Source organism: Neolamprologus multifasciatus, chromosome 19, assembly GCF_963576455.1.
Source record: "Neolamprologus multifasciatus chromosome 19, fNeoMul1.2, whole genome shotgun sequence".
Classification (NCBI taxonomy): domain Eukaryota; kingdom Metazoa; phylum Chordata; class Actinopteri; order Cichliformes; family Cichlidae; genus Neolamprologus; species Neolamprologus multifasciatus.
In genome coordinates, this window is record NC_140457.1 from 9,876,669 (window position 1) to 9,889,154 (window position 12,486).

General features: G+C 40.4%; 1 protein-coding gene across 10 annotated transcripts in view; it reads right to left on the reverse strand.

The window, feature by feature from the left end:
- Window positions 1-12,486, reverse strand: part of map4k5 (mitogen-activated protein kinase kinase kinase kinase 5) — a 31,065-nt gene that overhangs the window by 5,922 nt on the left and 12,657 nt on the right. For 2 of the 10 annotated variants that reach the window (XM_085142583.1, XM_085142584.1), the window contains exons 5-29: window positions 11,870-11,934; window positions 11,695-11,750; window positions 11,558-11,605; window positions 10,516-10,558; window positions 10,337-10,409; window positions 9,947-10,078; window positions 9,774-9,836; window positions 9,571-9,652; window positions 8,520-8,636; window positions 7,664-7,748; window positions 6,881-6,952; window positions 5,821-5,879; window positions 5,598-5,659; window positions 5,072-5,110; window positions 4,558-4,602; window positions 4,421-4,463; window positions 4,113-4,341; window positions 3,969-3,992; window positions 3,764-3,849; window positions 3,340-3,381; window positions 3,045-3,129; window positions 2,881-2,960; window positions 1,162-1,222; window positions 358-463; window positions 9-67 (exon numbers count right to left, since the gene is read on the reverse strand). In XM_085142583.1, coding sequence (XP_084998709.1) covers window positions 9-67; window positions 358-463; window positions 1,162-1,222; window positions 2,881-2,960; window positions 3,045-3,129; window positions 3,340-3,381; window positions 3,764-3,849; window positions 3,969-3,992; window positions 4,113-4,341; window positions 4,421-4,463; window positions 4,558-4,602; window positions 5,072-5,110; window positions 5,598-5,659; window positions 5,821-5,879; window positions 6,881-6,952; window positions 7,664-7,748; window positions 8,520-8,636; window positions 9,571-9,652; window positions 9,774-9,836; window positions 9,947-10,078; window positions 10,337-10,409; window positions 10,516-10,558; window positions 11,558-11,605; window positions 11,695-11,750; window positions 11,870-11,934 — 1,856 coding nt within the window. The remainder of the gene's footprint in view (window positions 1-8; window positions 68-357; window positions 464-1,161; window positions 1,223-2,880; window positions 2,961-3,044; window positions 3,130-3,339; window positions 3,382-3,763; window positions 3,850-3,968; window positions 3,993-4,112; window positions 4,342-4,420; window positions 4,464-4,557; window positions 4,603-5,071; window positions 5,111-5,597; window positions 5,660-5,820; window positions 5,880-6,880; window positions 6,953-7,663; window positions 7,749-8,519; window positions 8,637-9,570; window positions 9,653-9,773; window positions 9,837-9,946; window positions 10,079-10,336; window positions 10,410-10,515; window positions 10,559-11,557; window positions 11,606-11,694; window positions 11,751-11,869; window positions 11,935-12,486) is intronic. The other 8 variants (XM_085142585.1, XM_085142590.1, XM_085142587.1 and 5 more) reach the window with 8 other exon arrangements.

The following is a 12,486-nucleotide window of genomic DNA, read 5'->3' on the forward strand; positions in this document are numbered from 1 at the left end:
CCACTCACCAATGCAGCACTTGTGACAGCCCTTTGTGTCAGGGATCTTAGTTGTCAAGGCAAATCTCCTGAGGAGAGAAAGAGTCAAGTTGTCGTGACCACAGTCTTAAAAGAGCTGATGACGTCTAGAATCAGGGAAGTTGGCCTGTGGTTCCCTTTTTCTCTGTACCGCTGCAGCAGTTTGTCACAAAGGTAAAAGAACAACAAAAAGACTGCACAGCATGGGCGTAGCAGCAACACTTTAAATGAGAAAACCAGTGGTGTGATCTTATCACAGTGTGTCAGGCGCCTGCTGAAAATGCGGTTAGATAATCTTATTTATGAGTTTCAGATACCAAACCAGGCCTTTCGAGCTTACTTGGGCAAAGGGAAGCGGTGAGTCTGGAACTGAGCGGCCAGGCCAGGCTTCTTCATCTGCTCGAACAGCCCGATGAGATTGTGGGAGTACAGCTGGAAGGTTTTACCTGCACAGCGTGGGACACAGCGTATCCCATCATCAGTTTCATTACGGACACTAATTTCTAAATATTTTTGACAATCTTGGATCTCCTGAAGCAGTTTTCACATGTAGAAAGGTTAGATGTGGACAGGGGTAAAAACAGAAGTGTGATGATGATGATGTGAGCCATGATTACCTTCTGATGAAGCCAGTTAATAGAATATCAAATCAAGCCAGGGGAGAGGAGGGTGGACAGTGTCCAAGGGAAGAGGAGAAGAGAACAGAGGTTAAGTATACTGAGGTGCAAACTGCTGAAGGTAAAACCGAAAGCAGACCTGACGCTTTATAATCCCATCTTCAACTCTTAAGATGAGAAAAGGAGAAGTCGTTGGGACATCCAATTGAAGACAGTTTGGTTTCAAATGATAGCTAGCACATCTGATTTCTATATGGAAGACACTACCCTTGGCTACACTTACAAATAACTGCGTTTCTTCAGTAAAGGGACAGGCTGTAAAGCCAGATGTGCCCCTCTTGGGTCACTGCTACAAGTATAAAGCTATTAGAGAGGCTTTCTGGGGCTAAACAAAGTACAGTTATTTTTGGGCACAGATATAGCGGATGTGTTGCCTCAGGGGGGCAGCCAGATAACACAGGACAAAGAAGCAGCAGGTTATGACAGTGGCTGTTAAAGCAGGAGGTTGTTATAAATCCATCACCTACCTGATAAAGACATCAGGTTGTTGTTGATAACGTAGAGCCACGTGCATTTCCTTGGGAAGAGCTAAACAGAGATTCAAACACAATAATTCAATAACTGAACATTGGCTTGTAAAAGAACAGAGTCAACAGTCAAGCTGTCCAATCAGAGCTCAGCAAGTTTTCTCCACACCTCAAAAGACAAATAATTCATTATGATGTACCAAACTCTTTATCGTGTTTCGGTTGTTTTGCTCTACCAACTTTAGGATTATGATTAAAGATGAAAAGTGACGAGATCGGTTCTGTTTATCAGTCTGACTCTTTAGCAGATGTCTGACTGCTTTCTCTATACACAGGGTTTCAGTACAACAGCTCATTATGTCTCAACTTGACACTGAAGTAGAAAGAGAAATGAAAACTTAAAAGGTCAAAATATATTCTTACAAAAACATAAAATAAAAAACACCACAATGCATGCACACACTTCTGATTATTTAAACAACTAAGATAAACTCACATTGCTTATTAGAATTGTGTAATAGCTGGTGTTCTTTGCACAAAGCCCAAACTGACTGAGATGTTGAAAGCTCGTTTCTTCCTCTCTGCCATGATTGTGTCAAAATTTATTTTAATTTTCAACTATGATCAATTTACCTCTAACAAAATATGTATCACAGGCTTTGTAGGTAGCTGTAGTTAAACCACAACTTAAAAAGCCTTTACTTAAACTGGGGGTCTTAGCTATTATAGACCAATCTCCAAACTTCTTATTTCTAAAACTCTTAGTAGTATTTGTCAAACAATTAACTGATCATTTGCAGAGGAATGGTTTATTTGAAGAGTTTCAGCCAGAATGCAGAGTACATCAGAGTGCACTCCACAAACTGCACTAGCAAAGGTTACAAATGATCTCGTGGCCTCTGATAGTAGACTCCTCTCTGTGCGTCTGTGTTTTATATATTCAACTATGAAGTCAGATTAAAATTAATTAGTTAAACTACAGGCATATAAAGGCTTGGATGAGCTACTATCCATCTTCCAAATTCTGAATTCAAATGAAAGTGAGGTTTGATCTGAATTCAGTGATTTTTGACCATGATATATCCTTCAATGTGCACATTAAACAACTATATAGGACTAATTCATGCATTCATTGCTTCTAGGCTGATCAGGTTGCTTTTACAGTTCCATAAAAAGACCCTAGTTAATCTAAAATGCTGCAACAAGAGTACCAAAAGGGACTATAAAAATATATATTAGCTTCTCGTCTTTAGCTCCCTGTTGGATTGAAAATCTTTTTCCTCACATATAAAGTCTTGAAGTAATCTGGCCCCATTGTAACTCGAAGACCTCATACTATCATATTATCTCAACAGAGCACTTTGCTCACAGACTGCAGGCTTCCTTGTGTTTCCTAGAATTTCTAAAAATAAAAAAGGTTTCAGAGCCTCTCTCCTGTGGAACCAGTTTGGATTCAGGAGACTATTAAGATTAGATTGAAAACTTTCATTTTTGATAACGCTTTCAGCTATGGGTGGATCCTGAATTATCCCTTAGTTATGCTGCAGTAGAACACCCATGATAAATATAATATAAAGCAGCTTTTGTGTACTCCTGCCTGAAATCAATAAAACAGTTTTATCTGTGTGCGTCCCATAAAGACTTCCAAGTAATAGAATCAGGGTGGGGCTTCACAAAAAATTACAATTTCATTTTCAAGCAAGTTTCAGCTGCTGTTACCTGCTCCATTGTAGCTTCATGCAACTCATTAAGATTCAGAGTATAAATGCCATCTTCTGTCCCAAAGATTAGGTACTGATCTAGAAGAGGGATTAAAAAAAACATTGTCTTAGTCAAATATCCGAAACCCTCTGTGTGTGGTATGCTCACTGTTCTTTCTGTACCTTTGGTGTCTGGATGAATCCATGACGTGGCACAGTTGATCTTCAATGGACAGCCATCAAACACTTTAGAGAAGCAGGCTCCCATCTGCAATGAAAAGCAGCACAGCTCAAAGAAGGCAGCCTCTTAAATGTCAGCCAGAGTTTAATGAGCTGAGCTGAACCACAAAGCAGAAAGCTCTGTGGACCCCAAATATCTACAGAATGTACAGTAGAAGCTCAGACGAGAGTTTAATAACAGTCTCAGTGAAAGCGGGTCGGCGGGAACCGTGAAGGACAATACAAATGATTCACTCACCAGTACTTTAGGAGTGGGTGGCAGACCGTTGATAGCTGGTTTCTAAGGAGGAGGGGAGGATATGAAAACCATAAGATATTATAGATGCAAAAGACAGAACAATTATCCTAAATTTAGCTCCATAATTTTAGAACAAGCCTGAACAATAAGCAAAAGAACAAAATGCTTGTGTGAGTGTCCTGTCAAAGTCAATTAAATATGAAACATGAATGGATGCCAAGTTTCCCCCATTAACCAGCCACATTTGGATATAACAAAGGAAAAGCATCATATTTGAGGTTTCGTTTGAGTTCAGTCAGCTAGCTGGAGGCACTGCACGTATCAAATGTAGGCTGTATGTTGTGGTATCACATGACATTTTATCCTTAATCCAATGAGACGAAATATAGCTATTATGTGTTACAATCAGAAACTATAAACTCACAGGGAATTCCTTTTTCTCCTTCCGGTTTTGCTCACTGGATGGTGGCTTGGGACTCCCTCCATTCACACTGCCATCTGAATCATTATCTGTAATGAAAAACCAGGCAGGTAAAATTACACTTACACAGTATTAATATCAGTTCACGCTGTCAAACAAGGAGGGTGTGAATCCAAAGATCAACCATGTTTACATCAGGCTCCCTTACCTTTAAGTTCAGATTTACTTGGAGCTTGCAAAAAAAATAAAACATTTCAGCGCTTATGAAGAAAAATGAAGAGGACAAGGTATGCAGACTCATACTGTGAATAAATCTGGATTTAGAAATAGACACAGATATGCTGAGACTCACCAGGATCCGAGGAGTGCGACAAAAGGCCGGGGCTACTGACGCTGGCTGACAGGAGGTCTGGAGATGAGTTCTCCACCTTGTTGCCCTGCTCAGGTGTGCTCTGTCTGCGAGCCACTTGGCTGGGCCCATTCTCCGAGTTAGGGAACCTCTTTACTGTCACAGACCTCTCATCGTTAAGGCCCATTTCCTCTGATGAGGCGCTTGAAGTTGGCTGAGAAGAAACATAACACTACAACACATTTAATCTTTACTTAAACCTAAAAAAAAAATTACAGCACAAGTAGACAATCCTTAAATTTAGGTGTTACCTTTGGAGGCAGAGGAGGAGGAACGCCTGGCTTGATGGTTGATCTGAAATTGAACCATTTTTAGCAGTAAGGTGTAAACCAGCAGAACAAAAGGTCATGCATTCATGATAAAATTTAAATCTGATGGCATAACTCACCGCTCCGTATCATCAAAGGCATCTTCAAGATGGGCGACGTGTCCCCTATAGGACACACACAGTAATGAGTAACGCGGAAAGTAAGACTCATTTGGGTTTAGGAGGAATGCAAATGTTTATATGAAGTCCTATCTTTGAATAAGAACAATGAGGGGAAGATTCTGTGTTACTACAGACTTTAGATCACATTTGAGGTGACCTAAACCTACTGGGGACGATGCTATTATTATGACTATGACCACTATTATAAACTACCAGTTAAAAGTAGGTTTCAAAACAGCTTCAATGCAGTTGAGCCAAAAATGGTTAGGCTGACACTTCAGCACTTTTTCTCTTCACATCACAGCAGTACAAACAGCTTAAATCTACAGTAATCGTCACACCACACATGGTGAATGAAGAGGAGGCAGAAAGGGAGGGGGGCGGACCACGCTGAAAAAATGGTTGTGGCGCAGCAAGGAGGGAGTGGATTGGATGGCGTAGCTTATTACAGCACATGCAGTGTTAGTGTTACCGTTGGAACAATTCATCCTCAACGCTTTTGAGAAGGCTCCTTCGACAAGACGAGAGCGACACCGACAGCCAAAAAGAGGACAGAGAGAAGGAGAAGGAGGAAAAAAACCCAAAAAACAAACAAACAGTCAAAGCACATGGACATGTGAGAGGGAGCTTAAAGACCAAAGTGACATTTCAAAGTGCAAAAGGGGGGCAAGGGGAGTGAGCTCATGTACAGGCATAGGTTAGGTCCAGTGAGCAAGCATGTTAATATGAGACACAGTGAAGAAAATCTATATACACAGAGAATCAAGAATGAGTAGTTTCTTTAGGACTAACATGCTTTGACTGTCTCAAAGTAAAAACAAAACAAACTCAGACAATGTGAAATCCAAACAACAACAAATCTTTAATTTGCCTTAAATTCCTTTGTCTGGTTAAGCCTCATGAGGCGCATTTATCTAAGACAAACCAGGTAGAGACTGAACGAGAACAACTGGGGGTAAATGGGAGCAGTTCCCATGACAACAGTTTCCATGGATCACCTGGTTGTTATTCCTCCCTCTGCAAAAGGACTCCAGGGGGAGAAGTCATTATCTTTGACATCCTGTGGAAAAGCATACATTCACAGAAATAGATATTTACATAGCTGCAGTTTTGTTAATCACCTGATATCTTTTTACTCCTTACACACGCACGCACACGCACACGCACACACAGACTACAAACAGAAACTAAAATTAGTGTTAAACAGAAAATGATAATCACCGTTTCATAATGAGCCGCAGTTTCCTTCTGTACTGGTGCTTTAAACTGGAGCTTGTCAACTGTAAAAAACAGAGATGGTGTTTCTTTTCTTTTCTCCCTTTCTTTGCACACATCTTTGACACTAGAGGGCATCAGCATCCAACACTTCAACACACACAAAGCACTGGAGTTATCAACATTGGGCATTAGTACCAGAAAACCTGGGGAAAAATTCCTTCCTAACCTAAAAACAGGTGTAAGAACAAACCCAAAGCAGATCATCTGCTTCCACAACAGTGAACCTGCCAAAATATTACAGAGATCCCTCACTGATTTACGATGTTACGACTTTAATGTTTGGTCTGTAGCTTCGAGACGAGTTGCTCACTAAAGACAGACACAGGTTAAACTTGACGCTGACCAGACCTGTTCCCTTTGGGGAAATATTAGTGAGAGGAAACATGAATTACAGATACATCACAGGACAGATTCTTCAGCTGTTTAGACTTCAAGTTGCGTTCTGTCAAACAGTTGATCCAATAAGGTTGTCTGGTTTGCTGTCCAGTATAAATACGACATGATTCGGCTGTAATTATGAAGGTGAAAGAAATCAGCCCACATAATCACCTTCGCATTAACAAAGACGCGTTGTATTAAAGAATTCAGACCACAGATCCCTCCCCACCTCCCCTTTCCCATGTTTTTCTTCTCAACATATGCAGATAGAGTGGAGGTTGGGAAGTAAGAAAAACAATGAAAAAGTTTAAGCCGAGTGATCAGGTGAGTCTTACGAGGCAAGCTTTGCTTTCTTGTCAGGGTAAGATTAGTCATTTAAATGCAATTTCAAGTCAGTCAGCCTAACAGGAACCAAGATGTCACAATATCCAAATTATTCAGCCTTACAAAAAAGCTGAAGTTACATTAGGTAGCAACTCCATGCAGACAAAATCGCCTTATTAGTACCATTTAAATGTCAAACCGAGTGTTCCAGTTCTACAACATTATCATATTTCTAATGAAATCTTAGGGGTGAGGGTTGGAATTAGACAAACACACACTGTCTCACTACTCTCACACTGACCTGCATCCACCCTGTGTCCCTCAGTGAAGCTAGGACTTGAGGGTGGCTCTCTTTGGTCTGTTCCATTGTTTGCTTCATGGTGGAGGGAAGGTCATATAACAGTGAGAAATTTAGATAAAAGAAACCAGACAAGAAGTACATCTGATACAAGCGATCACAGCACAGACAAGCACAAAACACAATGCAGCATGGTATAAATACCACACCTATCTCAACGCCAGGCAGCTGTTAGGTCATTCTAAAATGGTGAAATGAAGAAATGGCCACAAACTACTGACACAACAGGCACAACACTGCATTCGGCTTCATCTATCACAACTAACGGCGACACAAAAAAAACACAGCTTCCCTGAAGGGGCAGGGGGCAAGATGTAGAACTGTAACAACTGGACCCATCGCCAAATTCTTGAAAACAATTTCTGGCTAAAAACTTGAGATTTTTAGGAAAACTCAGAGACCCTTCAGACAAGCTATTTTGCAGGATTCCTTGAGCAACAGATGAGACAACACTTAACATGTAAAAATAGCACAAGCGACTTTACTTTCTCTTCCATGAATCCACAGACTTTTTTTTTTAGACACGCCAAAACATGCTGTGGCCTGGAAAGGTGCCAGCCTCTGCTTCAGGATTAAAGGAATGACCCTTGGTGATGCCACCAGACCTAGATCAACCTAACCACTCACAACAGCTAACACGCAAACCAACGACAGGACAGAAGCACAGCGAGCGATTGCGGAGAGGGGCTGGCCTTGGTGATCCATTTAGCTTTGATGTTCACTTACAGTCGATCTCTGAGCGCGTCCTCTCAGCTCTGGCGTGCTTATTGGTGGAGCGGATGGTGTGTCTGACTTCGCTGTTTCCCTGAAACTGATGGTGAAAGACAGAATTTTTATTGGGGGAGCAGTACTTCAGAAGACAGTAAAATGTTAGGAGCTTATATAATATTCAGTGTGTAATTATTAGTTATCGCATTATCTTTTTAGATTATCTGCAAAATTTGAGTTAAGGCTAGCTAAAGCTGAGCTGAGACCAGCTTTTCTGGAGCACGGTCACATTATTATGCATCCCAGTGGCTGTTTGTTTGCAACAAGCTCTATTGCTTGCAGTCAATAGCCTTTAGAGTTTTTTCACTCATCGTGGCCAAGACAGTGCTACTGCTGTCAGTGGGAGAAAAGCACAATGGTCCTTTAAAAAGCGCTGGTACCACCTCTTTGGCTGCCACATAGATGTGATGTTGAATCCAGTCGGAATAATAATGTCATTGGAGAGAATCAGGAACAGGGGGAAGGGAAGTTTTAGGGGAACATGAAAGACCTGAAAGAAGCTCGCTGGTTATAGTTCACTGCTGAAAACATGTCACACATTCTAATATTTACATTCACTGATAAGAATCTGTCGTGTAGCTCAAACAGCAAGTGATAGTTCTTCTTTAAAACAGTTATTTGCAACAAGTTCAAACATGTTCAAACAAACATGTACCAAGAACTGCATTACAGGTTTAATATTTTCAGGGTATAAATAAAAGTTGAGTGTGTTTATATTTCTGATTACTAGCTTGTTGACTGGGTTGGCTTTGATTTTCTTAGACAATCTCCTAACAACACAGATTTCTATATATGATTTGGAGTCAGTTATTACCTCAAGGTCATCCTCATCCATTTCTCCAAAATTCTGGTGGTTGTCCGGGTTGTTCATCTTATCAATAAGCTCCATGGCAAGTCTCCTCGTCAAACCCGTCTGAGCCATAAACACATGCTGGGAGAAACACTAAAGAGTTAAAGATCTTTACCAGGATCATAACAGGAAAACAGCTGTTTGTGTTAGACACCTGACACTAATTTGACACATAAGAGTCATAAAGGTATAGAAGCAAAGAATTTAGATTCATGTGGGGGTGGATGACAAGGAAAGCACACTCTCTGTCAGTTCAAAGATTTTTTAAAAATCATGACCTTATCAGGTCTTAAATTTAGGTAAATACTACCCGAGTTGTTAAATAATGACATCATCTGAGGTTGTATTTACCTAATTTTAAGACATGCAAAGAACCCCATTACTTATATTATGCCCTGATGCATAAAACTTTGTATTTAAAGAGGGTGTACTTTCTTTTCAGATTGCAGATTGTAGGTGGTGTTCTACACCAAAAGCTTTTTACAGATCACTAACTCCTAGCTATAAGGATAAATCATCACATTCCAGGACTTCTGGGATGCAACTATCCTCAAAGATACACACTGTACTAATGAGACGAAAATACACTGTGCTTGTATACCTACAAATTAGAAACAGGTGCTAACTGAACTCTGGCTCCCATCCTAAAGAGCTGAAACTAAGATAAGCTTTAATAAATACGAAACACTGAAAACAGTTCAAGGCCAGAGTCTGACGGCAAGCCAAACACTGAGAAAGTCAGCCAAACCACACAGAAGCTGAGGAGGCCAGCTGGGGTTCATAAGGCTCTGCTAAATTTGGACAGAATGACAACTTCTACTTGTTTGTCAGGTGTTTTAGATTTGCAAAGGAACATAGGCCAACAAGCAAAAGAAAAAAAGAAGACGAAGAAGAAACTGCAAAAAACAACAGACTCTCCAAAAACATTCACATTTTTTTAAACATCATACTGCACTATATTTTTTTATTTTGAACATTTCAACCACACATGGAAAACCAGAGTAATATTTATTACCCCTAGAATTTTTTCTGCAGTGGGCCGCTTCTTTGGGTTCTTTGTTAAACACACTTTCACAAAGTTATGGAAGGCAGGAGACCTGTTGGATAAGATAAGTTTGTTTAAAACAACGATTATTCATATTATCTAAGAGCAAGGTATAAAGGTATAAATTATATCGCAATCCAACAATAGCATTGTGATTACTTTGGAACACTCACCATTTGCTCTTATCTTTTAGCTTCGGAGGCTGGAAGCTACTCTTCGACATCAAAAACAAGGCCCTACAGCAGATAAAGGAACGAGGATTTAATGACGCCAAGGAGGAAAATGTATAAATTTATTATGTAAGGGAGCTCTAACTGATCATTTATGGGGAGGAAGTAAAACATACCTCATTGGATGCAAGTCAAACATCGGAGGCTGGAGCTCAGCCAACTCTATGGCTGTGATGCCAACAGCCCAGACGTCACACAGCTGGTTGTAGCCCCCGTTCTTCTCCACTGCAGCTACTTCAGGAGCCATCCTAAAGAAAGTGAGGACAGCGATTTAGCAATGGCTCATTTGTTAGAATAAAAAGCAGAAGTCAGCTTTAGTGAAAGAGCAGAGGCCTGAATGTACCAGGGTCTACACATCTATAGCGTGTGACATTGAACTTTCATCTAGAAAATGGTGAAAAATATTCTAGGATGGAGCTGAAAAGGCTTTCACCAGCGCTCTTTAACCAGACTAACAAAAGCTGTCAAGGGCCTAGAGGCCTGTTTTACACGGATGACACACTCACCAATAAGGTGTTCCGATAAAGGACTTTCTTTTGGCAATGGTGGCTGTTATTTTGGCTGCAACTCCAAAGTCAGCTGTAAGGAGGATAACAGGGCTTTTCAGATTATGTAATGCACATACAGCTAAAGGCTGTTGAGGAGTTCAGGTTCTTAAGAATTAAGATGCTGAAGAGGAACTTACCCAACTTCACGTCTCCGTTGTCTGTCAGCAGTATGTTGGCACCCTGTAAAGAGTAAACATTTGATTTATGCTGAGAAAATCCATTTAAAAAACATACAACAATAATTTATCAACATTAGAATGAAGCTTGATTCTCATGTAAAACAACATTTCAAAAATGTACATTAGATTCAAACAGTTGTATCTATTATGGATCTCAATATGATCACTTCAGGCACACACTGTACTGCTGTGAGCACAGGAGCTCCGCCCACCTGCTCCTCAAACCTTCTGTTTGCGAGGGGGAGCCAATCAGAAACAGTTGGCTTAAAGAGTGTTTCAGAGATTGAACTGAAGAGCTATATCAAAGCAGATAAGGATCATCTTATAATGTTAATGACGTAAAGCCGCTCTAGCAGAGTCGAAAAAGATAAATACAGGGCCAGAAATAACCACAATAACAGCTTTATATGTGTAAAGATTTCTCAGCAACACCCGGCATGTTACTATCCTGGCTTCTCGTAAACTTGGAGTAGTATCACAGCCTTTAATAGTTTCACTAATATTGTTTCTGCTGGCTGTGACTGACGGTGTCTCTTGTGGCATCCTGCGGTGAGAGTAGAGGAAACAGGAAGTGCTTGCTGCATAGAGCTGAAAAAGATAATAGATCCAGCCCTGACCTTTATGATAACACATGAGAGCGAAGTTCCAGCCTTTAGTGCATCCATCGAGCAAAGTTAACTTCAGCTCAAAAGTGCAAAACGTAGCATCAGTCACATGCTTCCGAGCGAGCACACCCAGTTATGCTTTTCCTGTGACTTTGGTTTTACACCTCTGCTGCCATGTCCGACCTCTGCCCCATTTTGAGGGCCACCAATGCATTCATGCTGACATTAATAGTACTGAAACTGCTACTTGTGCTGCTGCTTTTTCTTGAGATGTTCTGAAATTTACTGCTTAAAGTATCATCAGACGGTCGGTGTTTCTATGTGATCTATTAGAACAGCCATGATAAGAAGAAAAAATTCACATTCAAAGAAAATGAAATAAAAAGCAATTGTACCTTGATATCACGGTGCATCTTCCCCTTACTGTGGAGATATCCCAAACCCTGTAAAGGAAGGCACAGCATTACATAATGACCACATCTGAAACCACAAACTCTGTAACGTTTCCTCAAAATATTCCAAGTAAAATTACCTGTAAGGTCTCTCTGCAGACGTATGCTATTTGAAGCTCTGACAGAGGTCCAGTCACTATTACACACATTCATTCAATGTTAGTAGGGCTGAAGACAGAGATGGCACAAGGTGCATAGCAATAAAACGTAGTTCATGTCTGCACCTTGCCATGTATGAATAAAACTAAAGCTCACCATGATAGATGTCCTGCAGAGATCCTCCCCCGCAGTACTCCATGCATATCCAAAGTTTCTCTCGACTAGAAAAAAAAAAAGCAGAATTAAGAACATTTTAACCACTTATGCAGTCACAAAATTCACCAGAGCAAACAAACATTTTGACAAGCTGCGAAGCTTGTTTTAGAAAAATTAAAATAAAATTGCTCTCTGATAAAAAACAACTAAGAATAAGAGGTGTAAGAGTTCTGAAACTGGAAATGAATCCTCCATAGAAAGTTTCTTCCTGTTTCACATGAAAGCTGAACGTCTAAAAAGCCTTCAGGTAAAGCGTGTGCTGAAAATACAACAAGCGATCGCTGCTGTGGTGAGAAGTTTTCTCTCAGCTTTGTTGTTCACACGCTGCACCCTAAAAAACATAAAAACAGACTGAAAACAGTAACAAGGCCTTATAATTTAGAGAATGGTTGCAGTCCTAATAAAAACGACATGTGAACCAGTAGAGGGGTTCAATTCAATTCAATTCAATTTTATTTATATAGCGCCAAATCACAACAAATGTCGCCTCAAGGCGCTTCATAGATACAGAGAAAAGCCCAACAATCATATGACCCCCTATGAGCAAGCACTTTGGC